The sequence below is a fragment of the Lepidothrix coronata genome, unplaced genomic scaffold (genome assembly GCF_001604755.1).
Source record: "Lepidothrix coronata isolate B3197 unplaced genomic scaffold, Lepidothrix_coronata-1.0 Scaffold2, whole genome shotgun sequence".
NCBI lineage: Eukaryota > Metazoa > Chordata > Aves > Passeriformes > Pipridae > Lepidothrix > Lepidothrix coronata.
In genome coordinates, this window is record NW_016690182.1 from 10,985,282 (window position 1) to 11,000,944 (window position 15,663).

Here is a 15,663-nt window from a genome sequence, read left to right on the forward strand (position 1 = left end):
CCTCATCTTTCTCAGGCACAGCAGTCACCCAAACATAACCCAAATATTCCCATTCCCCAAAGGTGGAAAGTACCTACAAACACTTAAAAAGGTCGAGGCTTCACTTACAGCTCCTTCACAAGTTACTTATGCATAAGAGTAGTTGTAGCTGGCTTTGCCAAGAGGTCAAAAAAATACACTCCACACTGGGAAATGCAGTGTGCCTAATTTAACTACCTGTTTACTATGTGAAAATGACCATGTAAACTGAGCTGACACAAACCAAATGGGTGATGAAAATAACAGCACATTTCAAGGAGTGGAAACACAGATGGCTCAGCCGAGTCTGCAGGAAGTTACTAATCATCACTCTGTAATACCCCCTCCAGACAGAGCTGGGAGCTCTGCAGCCAGAACAGCAACTTCTTGAGACCCATCCATCTCACCAACGACAACTCCTTCACTTTAACCTGACAGAGGACTAAAGAGGAGGTAAAAATGAAAAAATGCAATGGATGGCTGAATCATGCTGCATTGGCTGATGTGGAACCTGCTACTAAAAGGAGTTTATCTGAAGAAAACAACTCAGTTTGACACATTAGAAAATGAGGGAGCAACATAAGAATAGTGAGGGGTTTTTAATTATAATAATGTAGGCAGATTAACATAAGCATCTGCATATCTGTGCTGTAGGAAGAATGGGCAAGATCAGACACAGGGGAGTATTAAGGACTGGACAAGAAGACATTCAGAAGAAATGCCTTTGGTAATTACACTGCAGATAGAGGAAGGAAGTAAGCAAAGAAATCACCAAGATGTAAAAAGTCCTCCTTGCCTCACTATCAGTGTCCCCTCTACTGGAAGGAGTGGATCCAGCCCTACCATGCTGCAAACTCTCCTCAGTCTCTGTCCTGGCCCTGGTCCTGCTCTGTGTAGAAACCTGCACCGAGCTGGTGGTCACTGAGCAGGGACAGCAGGGGCAGGAACAGATTCAGCTTTACACACAGACTCTGTGGGCCAGAACTGTCCGAAACACAGCAAATTCTATGCAAGTGAGATCATAAACACGAATTGATGTTTATGGTCTCACTCAGCCAGTAGGCAAGAGGTTAATAACCTTGCAACTTTTATTTCAGTCTATTATCCACCACTCGGAAGTCTGGAAGAGAAACTTCTGTTCTGTGAGAAGTGTTAAAACCCATTTTGTTCTTAGTTCAGCCAAAAGGAAAGAATCAAATCCTTAGTTCAGCCAAAAGGAAAGAATCAAATCGCAGTGTTGAAGGCACCCAGTAATTAAGTGTAAATAGGTATAAATAAAGCTAATGGGGGCTTCTTATCCCAGGTGCTCCATCAAGTTTACAACAGCTCAAATCCCCACTGTGTTCACAAGTGGCTCTTTCAGCATCTTTCCTTACTCGGAAACTCCCTCAAATTTCACATCATTCTTCCTTAATAAACAAAATACACCAACACAAACCCCCCCCAGGAGCTCTGACTCCTGAGTGACAAGGCCATGGGGCACCAGTGGAGCTGTCCTGCCGTGGGCTGGCGTCAGGGCCGCCCCGGCTGCGGGGACCCGTCTCGTCCGGGCCCTCGGTGACACTGGGATGCTCTGGAGATGGGCATTTTCTCCCGCCTCCAAGCTGCTCCCACAGCTCCCTTTCAGCTGCTCCAGGCACATTGTCTGGGGCTTTTGGCGCTGGGTCACACACAGGTTTTCTCAGGCGGCTCCCAAGGTCAGAGAGGCCTCGGCTGAAAGACACCCCCCAAGTCAATCCTCTCCTGTAACCCGTGTGTTAAACACAGTGGGACGCATCCTCCTCATCACTTCAGACTCCAACCAACCTCCAACAGCCTAGAAATTCAACTAAAAGATCTTTTACTCAAAATATCTGTGACACACAAAATGTGTCTATGATATGAGCTTAATGTGCACACCCTGCACATCCTAAAATATTACCCAGGTTAAAGCAGCAAGGCAGTCTGCGTAATCTGATGTCCTATTTGCAAACTCACACAAAGTGGGAAAGTAATATGGAATATTCTGGATTTCAGAGAAGAAATTATCAATGCACGGTGGCTCTTGTGCTTTCCTATCAGTACTAACATCAACAACGAATCCATGAAATCCCTGAGTTGAGAACATTACAGAGGTACAAAAAAATTAAAGCTCTTCCCTGTGTTACCCCCATGAACATCAAGACCACTGAGGCCCTCAACTGCAGTGCATGGGTTCTGCAGTGTCAGACCAGGACAGACATCACTACACTCCTAGAAATAATCTTTTTTAATTCTGCATCTCCTGTAACATATTCTACAACTTTATATTCTCCTAAACACTTCACCAGGTTTGGTTATTATGGAGTTACAATATATTTAGACTGGACTTCGACAGTAATCTTAAAACTCCTAAGCCTGTTGAATGTTTAAGCAATTACTTTTATGAATATAGTCCGTGGATAAAGCTTTATTATGAAAATCAACTTACCTTTAGCATACAGCAATTAATAAAAAATTAAAACACTCATCAGGATAGCACAGGACTTAATTTAAACTCTATTAATAAATTAATGAAGTGAAATTAAATACTATGCATTAGATTATGTTTAGGGCTTGTTTATAATTTCATATCTTTTCATGCTACTTTTTTCATATTATGTTACTGAAAGCAGATTATTAAAGTACAATCCACTGTGGCAACGTGGACTTATCTGCTTTTCAAGAGTGTTTCTTCTCTAATTCGTACAAGCATTTCTCTATCTCCCAGCATACATTAATGGTGTTACAATACAACACACATTAGCCACGCTGCTCATATCCCACGAGAACTAAAACACACACATTTCAAAGGAAGAAATGCTGCTACAGGGCTCTGAGACAATAGTTCATTTTCTCAGGTTTTTTTTTCTTTTACTAAAATAACACATTTAATGGAATTTCCTGTAAGGAAATTACAATTAATAAAGAACTAAATTACAAATCCATTAGATTTCAGTCACTGCAGCAACAAAACAGAGTTTTCATGAACACTCAAAAAATCCAATAACGTAACCTCTGGTAAAGCCTGAAAAAGCCCTGAAGGACAAGGCAGTTAGATCAATATTAGTTTATTTTAACTGCTGTGCAGTATGAAGAGATGAGGCTGATCATCTGATGGATTTTATTACCTGTCGGAGAGATAAGTCCTGGTGATAAGAGGCCTGGAACTCCGTGGGGCAGGAGACGTGCATTTTCTTGTATGGCAACTCCTAGGGAACGCTTGGGGGGTCTGCCAGGGCGTGAGCTGATGAAATAAGAGCATAAATGAAAACTCGTTTTCTTTCGGAAATATTTGCTGATGACACAATGGCATCGATTTGTATAAAATATATGAACCGTCAGTGATACCAAAAAAAAATAAAAATCAGAAATTCTTGCCTAAGAAAAAAGAAATATAAGTTGTTTAAACACAGAATTGCACAGATTTCAAAGGAGCTAACAGTAAGCTTTTCCATCATCCAGGGCTTCCATCACCTTACAGGTGGCTGGTGGAGAGGGGTCACAGCAGTAACTGCTCCAAGGTCTGGGCCACACACCTGCACCACAGAAAACTAAAAGCTGTGATGCTGAAAGATGAGAAATTGGAACTCTGACTGCAACATCATCTCAAACCTTGCCTTGGGAATGATGGCAGGTAACTGCCCACTTTTGAAGGGGCAGAGATAATTTAGCACTGAGCTGTGCCAGAACTGACCACTTATTTTCACAGATTATGACTGGTGGTTTTCATTACTACAGATTAAATGAAGAATGTCAACCCAACCTAGCAAAAAACTCACCACCCCTTGACCAGTTTATGAATAATGGCTGCAGATTTTAATCCAAAATGTTAAAGGTCCATTTACAGACTGGTTCCACTGAACTCTTGTTTTCTACTACCATATTTATCCCTTACATTGGTGTGTACATGTAAATCCTGCACAGCTGCCATCATAATATAGATTTACAGGCCAAAAACCCATTTGAATCAACTCTTCCCCAAGCCAGCTAATAAAAATGCAACCTCCTCATGTTTGGAAAAGCATTGCTGCTTCTCTTTGGTCAAAACAGATTTTACACTTTTGAATAATGGAGCTTTTGACAACATGGAGTGAAACACTGTATAAAATAACTAAGCTGCAACAATGAATGAGGTTTGAATAGAAAACATTTCCAAAATGACTCCTAGCTCACAAAGAAATTTAAGTTAAACTTCGCTCGATCAACTTACAGTGGCAAAGCCCTCCATCAACGTACAACAAACTCTGCATTTCAATGAAGACAACTTCCAGCAGCACCACGCAGAGGTACCATTAACCTGTTCATTTTTCACACCGTGCTACTGTTATTTTGTTTTACTGTACAGCAAAGTAGCACAAAATCTTTTTTTTTTTTTTTTTGGTTTATTATTTTATCTCTATAAAACCATTCCCCCCTCTTTTAGTTTCGGGTTTGTCCATTCTGTATTTCATTTTATTCAGTACTTTTTCCATTTTTTTCTTTTTGATGCTTTCAGTTGTTTATCATCCTATGATGGCTGTGCAGTAAAGCTGGTTACAAGAGCCTCGACTCGCTGGGTTATAATAATGTAAACCTAAAATAAGAGCAGTTGATTTCCACGGGAAGTCTGATGCACATGTGCATTTTCTATTAAAATCACCTGCTGAAATCATCCCCTGCTCAACAATATTGTCTAACAGACAGTATTAGGCTGGTACGTGGGGGTTTTAAACAAACAAGAGTCGTTGTTCTTTTGAATTACAGAAGCCTGTGCTTATCCACAGGCATGTTTAAGTGCTTAGTTGGCACTTATTGTCTCTGGAAAAAAAAAAAAACCAAACAACTACAAACCAGATAAAATTAGCAGCTTTCTCCAACAGAAGAAAAAAAAAAACAAAACAAAACAACAAAACATTCTCTGCTCAAGCTCAAACACTAACAAATCTTCTGCAGAAAACTCCATATGTTGGTATTAATCTCAGAAAAACATTTCAAAATTCAACAAACAGCTTTAAAAGATTTTATGAAGAGACTTTTTATTTATGATTTGTGTTTTCAGAGGACGGGGAGGGGGGACAGTGGAGTTTCACACCCCTGGTTATGCAGTTCTTGCCCTGACAACAGTTGGTGTGGATGGCTCTGCTGACTCCGAGCCCACAGGTTCACCAGAGCAGATCTTAAGGTGTTTCTCAGCATTATACCATGAGCAGACCTGAAGAAAAGTGTACTTCTAACCTACTCAAACCCTTTTAGTGACTATTACTATAAAGCAGCAACTCCTAGAGGCTGGATTCTGGGCTTTACTTCTACAGCTGCAGCCGTAATAATTTGAATGGAATTGTTCCCAGCTGAATCTGTTCAAATAAAATCTGAAGTCCTTTGTCTCTAATTTAATCTTAGCTTTTAAATGAAAAACTCCAGGCTGGCTGCTGCTTACAGATGACTTTCACACACCTGCAGAGGACCCTTTGGGTCTTTAGCTCTGCGTTCTGCAGTTCACATGAGAACACCTTCACTGCCCTGTGTCTGGTTCTGACCCAAGGAAACAAAGTCAAGAGCTCCCAGCACTGCCCAGATGCCCTGCACTTCCAGATGGATTCCCTGGAGATCATCAGAGACATGTCACCCTTCATAAAGCAAGACCTTTACCCTGGGAGGACACCAGAACTCACAGAAAGCACCTTGGTTCCACAACTGAATCCAAACAATTCCAGTTTTGGCCAGAAATAAAGTTTCTGGCATTTCTGTTCAAACGTGAAACCAGAAATTTCATAGAAACAGGATACAAAGGTCTACACAAAAATCTTGTTTTTTAATAAGAGATGCACAGAGGAAAGAAAGCATTAGCAGATTCCAGGTTTCTGTGGGATTTACTTTGTGTTGTGGGTGCACTGATGTGAGGGCCAGGGCTGGCGCCACCAAGCAATGGAATTTCACTGGTCTGTCTCAACACTCCCAAATATCCCCTCTTATCGTCTTATGAGGTCTAGGATTCCAACAAGTTTCACATTTACTGTTTAAAACACATCTAACCCCCACAATTGAGAGAAAATTGCTAATACGAGCACTGAACAGCAACGCCAAGGCAAGCAGAGTTATCACTTTGGGAGAGTAAGACATAATTTGTGATTATGTAAGTATTAGCATATAAATGCTAATAGCATTAGCATATAAATATTAACTTTATTTAATATCATTTCTCATCATCTTTTGTCATCCTGCTCCTTTATTGCGTTTTCTTTTTCACCTTTTCCTTTATCTCCTCCGAGAAAGTTACACATTCCAGGAGTGCAGCAAAATCTTTTCCTCGCTGGTAACAAAGGAAGCATAAACAGGAACAATCAGCTTCAAACAACTTTAACTGTCTTTCCTTGAGGGTCTAAAATCTCTGCACAAATTTTATATTTGCCATCAATAGGAACGATGTGAATGGAAAATTACTCAAACCTAAACTGATGTTAACGCAGTTGGAAACTGCTGGTTTCTAGATATCTCTTAAAAACATTTTAAAATACAAAAGTTACGGTCCCAAGTGAAGACCGTGGAAACTAAAACAGAAGTAAAACACTGTTTCTCATTTATAACTTCAGGAATCTTGTTCTTTTTACTAAATAAGGTCAGCTCAAAGTCTCTACTCATTAAAATTCTATTAGTATCTCTCAAAAAGAAACCCCAAAAACTCCTTGGGTTATCAATTACTTGGAAGTGAAGATGATTGGAAGTTTTGGGGTTTCTACCTGCATTTATACTATATCTGTAGTTATTCTTCCCATCCTCTCCACCCCACCCCTGAAAAATCACTAACTCTTGAAAGAGAAATATGAACTAATTTGAATGTTGTTCATTTTTTTAATTTTGTTTGAAATTAAATTTGCCAGAAAATAAATTACATCGTAAGCAGTATGTCTGACAGTTAAAATTTATACAGTAAAATGTTGCGAAATTGTTCATTAATGTCTGTTTTCTTCTTTATTTTCCTCTCCTGTTGAGATCTAATTTTATTATTTTTCCTCTCAAAGTTTTATATATTCCCTAGATATCCCAAGGATTTTTAATTTGAATCAAAACATGAAATTAGGTTATTTCTGTGATTTTCTTAAAATTACTGATCAGCTCCATCTTTCGTAACTCTATTTTATGCTCATTATAGACAACTATATTTCATAAAATCCACAAATTCATCAATGCCTTGTGAAATGTAATTAATCAGTGGAAACACAGAGCACATCACTGTTGATGTATGATAGTGCTCTACTTTTGTGCTCTTAAATATAGGAGATTTACTAGAATCAGAAGTGAATTTGCATATTAATCAACACAAATAAACATGTGGTGATTTAACTAGGAAACTGTTATTTGGATGACAATTTAATCAGCACAGGTTGAAAGGTCCGTCACTGCAGCATCCTGTTTCTGCTAAAATATTGATTGCGCTGCTGATTTCAGTAATGCTTTATTTTACAGGGCACAAATAACCATGTAATTACTCTTTAATTGAATGGTAATTGCTTGCTGGCAATTATTTGTTAAGTTTTGGAGTGTAATTACTAGGTTATTTGTGTTTTGTGAAATAAAATGTTATGTATTAGTCGGCCAAAATATTATCTGTCTGAATGGTCTGCCAAAACTAGAAAAGTAAGTTATGATGGTATGAGCTTGACAAATAACACTATAGGACTAAAACTATAATTAAAAGGATCAGATGAAGCTTTGAATGCTTCCCCTTTACAAAATTAACATTAGATGTAACATTTGTGAGATAAATGGAGGAATACTGTACCACAGAAGCCTGATTTCCTCTGGGGTCTAGTCCACCATTTAGCATAATTTATCCTGATGTTTCGCTTTTCATTCTCTGAGCTTCTTTAGAGGAACTGAAATAGTACCCTACCCTCTTGAGAGCAAAGAATAAACCAAGTAGAAATATATTTCAACAGTACTTCATATTCCTGCAAGTGAAGTGGATCCCACCAGCACATTATCTTAGCAGCCTATAAACTCTGCAGCCTTGGCAGCTCGGGAGATAACAAGGGAAAGCTTTCTGTTTTGCAGTGTCAATGAGATATGACACTTTCTGTGATATGTTTATTCCAAGTTGTGATAGATGAGGTACCCGATACTTTGATCGTTAAGATCTGAATTTTACTTCTAGACTTTTCATTTTTGTCATCAACTATTTATGTATTGGCAGGAGCAGCCTGGCCAAGACTGCTGATTTTAGGGGTTTTTTTTCAAAAGATACCCCCAGTTAATAAATTAATTATTGATTTCACGAGGCTTGAGCTATTTGGTATAAAAATATGCTAGGCTAGTGATTTAGGAAGCTCTCATATGTATCACAGATTTCTTCAGTGGCAACATGTTTTATTAGGCTTAAAGGAGAAATACACAAGTTGTATATGACCTGCTGCGTAAATTGCCCTGATAATAGTGGCAGTAACTGGTGCAAGCGCTGGGAAAAAAGAAAACACAACAAAAACAACACTTAAAAAACTTCAACCACAACGCCCCCACCAATCTTACTTTCCTGAAACTGCAACAGGAACCACAAATTCAAATTTTTCCACTCTCCAACGATCATTAAATACCCCCTAGTGATTGTGAAAGGAACTTTTCGAAGCTTTTACCAGTAAAATATAACATCTTGATGAGTTAAAATTCCTTCCCATTATCTTCAGATTTTTTAGTTGTAGCACGGACTTAAAATAATCTCCTTGCTTTGGCATTTATTACAACATTTCAAAGATGCCAATGGTAGTTAAACTCTACTTGACCTCTCAGTGTTTAAGAAGAGAAGCAAACCCTGACCTCGCAGCAACCTGATTCTGTCTCCTCTCCGTGCTGGCAAACTGATCACTTGTCTAACCATGGCAGGACATCGGATCACCGGCCACATCAAAGGCAACAGGAGCCAATTCAGCAGCAGGAAAAAAGCCATCCATGCAAAATGGGCAATTAACATTAATCATACATGAAGTTCTTGGAGCCCACAGCTAGAACCTGGCCCCTATGGCAACTCTCCAAGCAGTGCCCACACCGCAGGGCCGCGGGCAGGGCTCACCTTCCAGGGGCTCGCGGCTGGAGGAGATCGTGGGGAAAAGCTCTGACACTCCAACACGAAACCTTCCCACTCCATTCTCCCAGGATTTCAGTGAGGAAGGTCCTCAACACCAGCCTCAGTGAAAGCATCAGTGGAGATTTGTTCCTAAAGCATCGCAGATCTGAACTTTGTCATTATTGAACTGGTGTTGAAAAGGAGAAGAATTTGTAATAGCCCTGAACCGTTCAGAGCAGGACTAAAGTGGGATATCACATCTCTGTAACTTTACCAGATGTCTTACAGATTTATCTTACAGATAAATGATAGCTCACAGGACCTTTTGGTTATTTACTGATTTAGTTACTTATTTAAAACTTGAGTTGGGGGCTACAGTCAGAAAAATTACCCAAATTCCTATTATTCAATTGTCACTGTAGTCTAGTTGCAATAGAGAACAAGTGATTGGTTCTTACTAACTGCTTACTTCTGAAATTAGGCATTTCAAAATAAGTTAAAAGCCAAAAAGGATTCTTGGTTCATTAAGATTTAAAACTTTAAATAACTCTTTCTCAATTACTTATCACTGTGCCTGCAGAGAGAAAAGTACCTCAACATTTCCGGTTTTACTTTTTTTACTGTCAAGTAAGACTTGCCACAGGAAAAAGGGGAATAAATCACCAAATTTCAGCATTGTGGTGATTCATGGCTGCAGCCAAGATGGAAGGTGAGCCACGTTAACACTCTGCACCAGCTCCATTTGGGGATATGTCAGTAATGAAATTGGAAGTGTGACTACAGCACATGTCCATATACACACGGTAATTTAATATAACTGCATTAAATTAGTAACTGTAGCAGCGAAGGTGCAGTGGCACAGATAAAATATAGTTCATTTAGCAACCTGAGATCACACCCAGTGGGACAAAGTTCCTGCTGCTGTGTCTTTACTACTATTGTCCCCACTGTATCTCGATCAAACCCAGCAGGAGGGGGCCTGTCCTGCTGGAATGATGCCACTAACTACACACCCAGACCACAAATTCAAACTACAGATTTGTTATCCAAACAATGCTCATCCACGATGTCCAGCTAAACCAAATGTGAAAGTGCAGAGATACTGCCAAGTGTATAACGAGCCTTGCAAACCTTGGCTCAGCTACTCAGGTAGTTCTACTTGGATTCTGCATCCAGTCAAAGCTGGGACTGAACCCTGGACTGTTTCTTGGGAAAAGGATCAAGTGAGGATGTCACAGTGACAACAAGCAGTCTCAATCTCACCTATGCTGAAAATCCTTGAATGACAAAATCTGCATAAAATCTGTATTTTCTCCAAATACAAAAAAATACATACTGACTGGAAATGGAATGAGAAAGAGCATGAGGAAACTCTCTTCCACTGAGGTAGCTGAACATCACAGGTACTGCAGTGCACAGTCCAGCCCACTGCAATTATATGCCATTAGGCTGAGAAGCTTTAATCCAAGTTAATTTAGCACCAATTTTTCCAGGCATTATTTCAGTTTCCACATAAATACTTCTACAAATATTTGCATGGATACTTTCCAAGCAGGGAATCCCCATCTATTACAAATACTCATGATATGTCATGTCTCTGAATTGTATCAGACCCCCACAAGTTTTATTTTTGACCTGTGTCTGAATTCAACGCCAATTTAGAGGAACATTATTACAATGTTTTTGAAATACTGCTGTTTACCACTGAGCTGTATCTCAGTAAGACTCAATTCAGTGAAACTTGTAAAAAATGTGGCTGTTTAAGTCTATTATCTGTGGACAGAAACCCACTGGCAAGACTGGACGTATTTCCAGCCCCAAGTATCACATAACCCACCGGAGCTGATCCTAATTCCCTGACAGGGGGGCATTGTGCTGTGGGGGTACAAAGCTGTCAGAGCAATTTGCTGTCTGATGCAATGGGAAACTACTCTTACCTTAACTGTTTTCAATCTCTGCATCACAAGTCTGAGTGTTTTCACAATCTCGGCAAAGACTCTTCAAAGTTCGAAAACAGAAATTCAACTTTCAAAGAATAATAAAGGGAAGAACATAGAAACAGTTCTCTGTACCACTTTTTGTACTCATATCCATGCTGAAAGGAGGAATTGTTCCCAGCAATCCAAAGGAGCCTCTATGATTAGGTGATTGTATCCAGGAGTAAACATCTGAGGGTTAAACTGAAAATACCCTTTAGTTTGCTGGTGGTCCTGGAACAGTATGAAATGAAACAGGCAGTAAATATAAGGAAATAGTTCCACTGCTCCACCTTTACCTTTCCAGATTTTTTGACTATATTTCACTTGTTAGCTACAGAGACAGACAAGGTTATTACTTCTACCGGAGACGTACAGAAAGAGCAGGATTTTTAGGAAGGAACCTTTAGGGCCATGAAAATATAAGAAGACAGAAGGATAATTTTTGCAAAATTAACATCTAGTCTCTCTCATATACAATTAGGAAAAACTGGGAGAAGCCAACTACAGAAAAAGCCAAAATCAGTTCAGAGTACTGAAAAGTTATTCCGAAATTCAGGTATTTCCTGAACTAAAGCCTGTCCTAGGGTAGATACAATGGTTGAGCACACAACTCATACCTGCTGTTGATCTTTACAAGATTTCCCTTCAGACCCAAAGGTTTGAGTCTCCCAAAAATTACGTGTATGTGAAACTTACTGGGCAAACAGAGCCTTGCCATGGACTTCCACAGCATCACAGTCACACGTCACATGCACTCCCTGCTCCTTACTAAAGATGTTGTTTTAAAAGCTGTTGAAAAAGACTGAAAGAATTCAAGTAAAAGAGTGTTTGTAACCAGATTTCCTGGAGATAAATGAAAGACATACGTTTCCATGGCTGCCAGCCTACTAAATTTTGCAAGCATAAATATTTACCTAGGACTGGGGGGTGGGGAAATCAGGAAGAAAACCACCATCTAGACCCTTCAAAGTTTAAATGCTGTAACACAGAGGTCACTATTTATAAATAGAAATAGAGAACACATCTTTTCTATGTATATTTTCATCCCCTCCATATGCCTTCTATTATTACCATTCATACCCCAGAAAATAATTTCTCTGTCACTTGCTCACCCTGTATGTATTCATTTTCTTTAGGCTTTCTTGTGGTTATTGATTTCCTGCTTTGCTGAAGTGGCTTTGTTTCTTTCACAGCAGGCTATCCATTTTAAAACAACACTTGTTCAACAAATAAAAAAAAATTATATTCTAAAATTAAATTAGTTTTATCTTCACTTATTTTTATCTCAGTTAAATGCGAGTGACACATTTCCCCTAAAACAAAAAAAAAAGGAAATACTTCATGCCTCCCAGCATGCAAACCAGTAAATAAGTACATTTTTTTTTTCTAATAAGATGTATTTATTTTTATGATTGGAAACATGAAAGAAAAAGTGTAGTATAAATAAAGCCTCTTTTGTACTCTTATGTTGTAATCACTTCTGTGGCCAGTGTTTTAACATCAACAGAAGAGGATTATCTGGTCCAGAGTCAAATTCATTTAAGTCCTATTTTGCTACCCTCCAAATAGGTAAAAGAATCCTTTTTTTTTCTTTCAGTGCAAGTGGGATAATGAATTAGTTTGCTGTCCTCCACATTGGCCAGTGAGATACACAGACTTTATACAACAACTAATAACTCCCATTTAATCAACTGCAAACCGAGGGAAACAGCATTTTTGCAGCAGGAGACACTTCTGACATGGTGCAACATCTCGTTTCCACAAGTGCCAGTTCCAGAGTTCTGGACTTGTTTGCTCCCTCAATCCCCAACGTGCTCATTAACTAACCCAAGAAAACAAGCAGGAAAAAAAGTAGGGAAGTGCACAGACACTGTATGAAGGCAGAACTTGTCGGGTTTCTTGCTAAAAGCACACTGCCAAGTGCCAATTATTAGGTCACCGAAAGCTCCTCTACATTTTCTTTCTCCATGTGCTCTAATAGATCCTCCTTGAACAGCAGGAATTTGCTGTTCCAGCATCATCTTCCTTACCATTATGCCATAAATGAAAAACCTTGCATATTCCTGCTCATGCATGAGAATTCTTTTCAAAAGTTAATGGACATTATGTTCTTCATCCAGTTACTGAGGAAAAAATTATAAAACACCTCTGATATTCAATGTCTTATTCTGTTTAGGGAGGAACAATTTCCTGCAGGAAAATGTTTCCAAACAGCAGACAGAGGATTTTTCAAATGAGGTGGACAGAGATGTGGGAGTTCATCTTTCATGGCCAAACTGGCAGAAGAACAAATACCAGGAGAGTTGAAGATCCAGGTGCACCTTTACATTGGGATGGCACAGGAACGATCTCAAACTAATTCTGTAGGTGTGTGACAAATGAAAACCACTGAGAACTTTCTTTTTAGGCTACAGCCACGCAAGGAGAGAAGAGAAATAATGGTAACCCCCCAAAGAGCTGTGTAAAGCAATATACTGCACACTGGAAAGGCTGCACACCCCGCATTCGTTTGCATGAAACAGTCAGGTATCACCTGTCCAGGTAACTCGGGATCACAGGAAACATGTCCTGACTCTCTGGAAACTCAATACACAACAGTGCAACACCAGAAGTTGTTCTGTATCTGTTATCTAGGAAAAAGCAACTTATCTTGAGACACAATCCCATGTCGAGGGGCCAGGAAGACAGGGCAGGGCCATGACCAAGAGGAAAGGGTCAGGGCTGTGAATCCTCCACTGGATCTGCTCTTTACAGTCACCTTATTTGCAGAGGAGTGAAGGATCTGACTTCAAACAACTCTCCATGTTGTATAAGGCTTAACTGACCAGGTAGCAAATGATGCTATTTTGACATGAGAACATCTGATAATGAAGTTACAGCAAGTCAGTTCATTAACATGAGGAATTTTTTGTCGAGCACAGACGCAGAAGAAAACAGACACATCCACTAAAGGAAGTGCTTTCCATCACCACGTGCTCTGTACCCCTGCAACATGACAGATGACAGCAATCCCTGTTAAGATATTTACCACCTTTTTAAACTGTCAGCAATCTTCAAACCTAAGTGGTGAGCTCCAGAGCTGTGTCATTTATCCTTGCAGCAAATACATAACAGCAATAATAATAATCTAATATACAGTAATTTTGTCTGTAGAGTTCAAAGTATTTTCTAGAGATCAATGTCATTACAGACAGGGAAATACAAAGCTAACAAGGTGGAAATCACCCTAAACTGTAGGGACAAGTTGTAATCCTGAATCGTCAGCATTTGCCATTTTGTCATGAAATCAAAGTGATCATAATTAGGATATTTATACACTACCCTGAAGCTTGGATCTCTCACACAATCCAAAAGAATTCTGCAAAGATGGTACTGTAGAAACATTTACAGGTGGGCAAACTGCAGTGCTCAGAGAACCCTCTCCTACCCCTCTGCTCAGTAACTGGTGGAGAGTTTAAGAAACCCCACATATGAAAAACAGAAAGAGCTGTCTAAGTCTGCAGACTCAATTTTTAAAAGGAAATAGGTTTTCAAAAAGACTGCAGGATATAGGAAATGAAAAGAAAAACTGTTTTCCTTCAGTTTCCTGTTTAGATGTATGGACAGATCTGACTTCAAATAGATGAGCCACACAGAAGTTTAGTTTATAAGGGTCAGATGGTAACAGTTTCTGTTTAATCCTTGATTTACATTAACTTACAGGAAAATTAATGATTTTTAAACAGGCATCAAAGTGAGGCTGTTTTTTTCATTTCTCCAACTTAGCTTGGGGAACAATTGTTTCCTTTATCTGTCTTCCAGAAAGTTAGTGATTGTGTTTAAGTTAAACTACTCATTTAGCCTTCAGGCACAGCATATTATGAGTTGTTTTTCAGTGAACATTAGCCCCTTACGAGTGCAAACTCTTTGACAGCTCTCTCAGATTCTTGCGCTTACTGGAGCATTTCACAAAAACCACTCTTCACAACTGCACACATTATAATTTACACATTAAAACAGCAGGTTTTCACCTTAGGTCTGTTGCCAAGAATAATCTTTCAAAACTCTTTTATCTTTTTGTAAGAACATAATTATAAATGTGCAATTAACAGCCAAAATAAAGGTCTTAAGAAAACTCTTAGAGCAATATTGCCAGTTTTAATGCCTCAACCAGATGGTGGTTTAAAGAAAGCCATTTAAAGAAAATAAATAAGAAGCCACATTTTTCAGTCTGCAATGATATGGAAAGTGTAAAATTTGAGATATTAAAGCAAGAGTGTTACAGGTCTGTCTAACCACCAGAAATGCTCTTAATTCTCTTGTTGTTGTTCTTTTGCTGCTGGACAGACAAAGCAGTTGTAAACATCATGACTGATACGCATCAGTACAAAAGCACGGAGAGACCAGATGCAAAAAGAACTATTTGTTGCATTTTTTCCGTGAACGGAGCCCATCCAGTGACTGATTTTCCCCAAGGATGAATAATACGCTCATTTTTGTCTTTTGTTGCAACTTGAATCCGTAGAGTCTAATCCTGGAGTCTTTTCCTCTAAAAATACAGGTGCTTCCCTTTCACTAATTAAACATGAGTACTGTGCAATTGTTGACATTCTCGAGTTGGTGTAATCACCTTGGAATAAATGGCTCACAGAA

The 15,663-nt window shown here is 39.1% G+C and overlaps 1 protein-coding gene across 2 annotated transcripts in view; it reads right to left on the minus strand.

Moving 5' to 3' along the window:
• DACH2 (dachshund family transcription factor 2) overlaps nt 1-15,663 on the minus strand; it is a 248,579-nt gene that overhangs the window by 122,478 nt on the left and 110,438 nt on the right. For both annotated transcript variants that reach the window (XM_017819636.1, XM_017819625.1), the window contains exon 2: nt 3,147-3,262. In XM_017819636.1, coding sequence (XP_017675125.1) covers nt 3,147-3,262 — 116 coding nt within the window. The remainder of the gene's footprint in view (nt 1-3,146; nt 3,263-15,663) is intronic.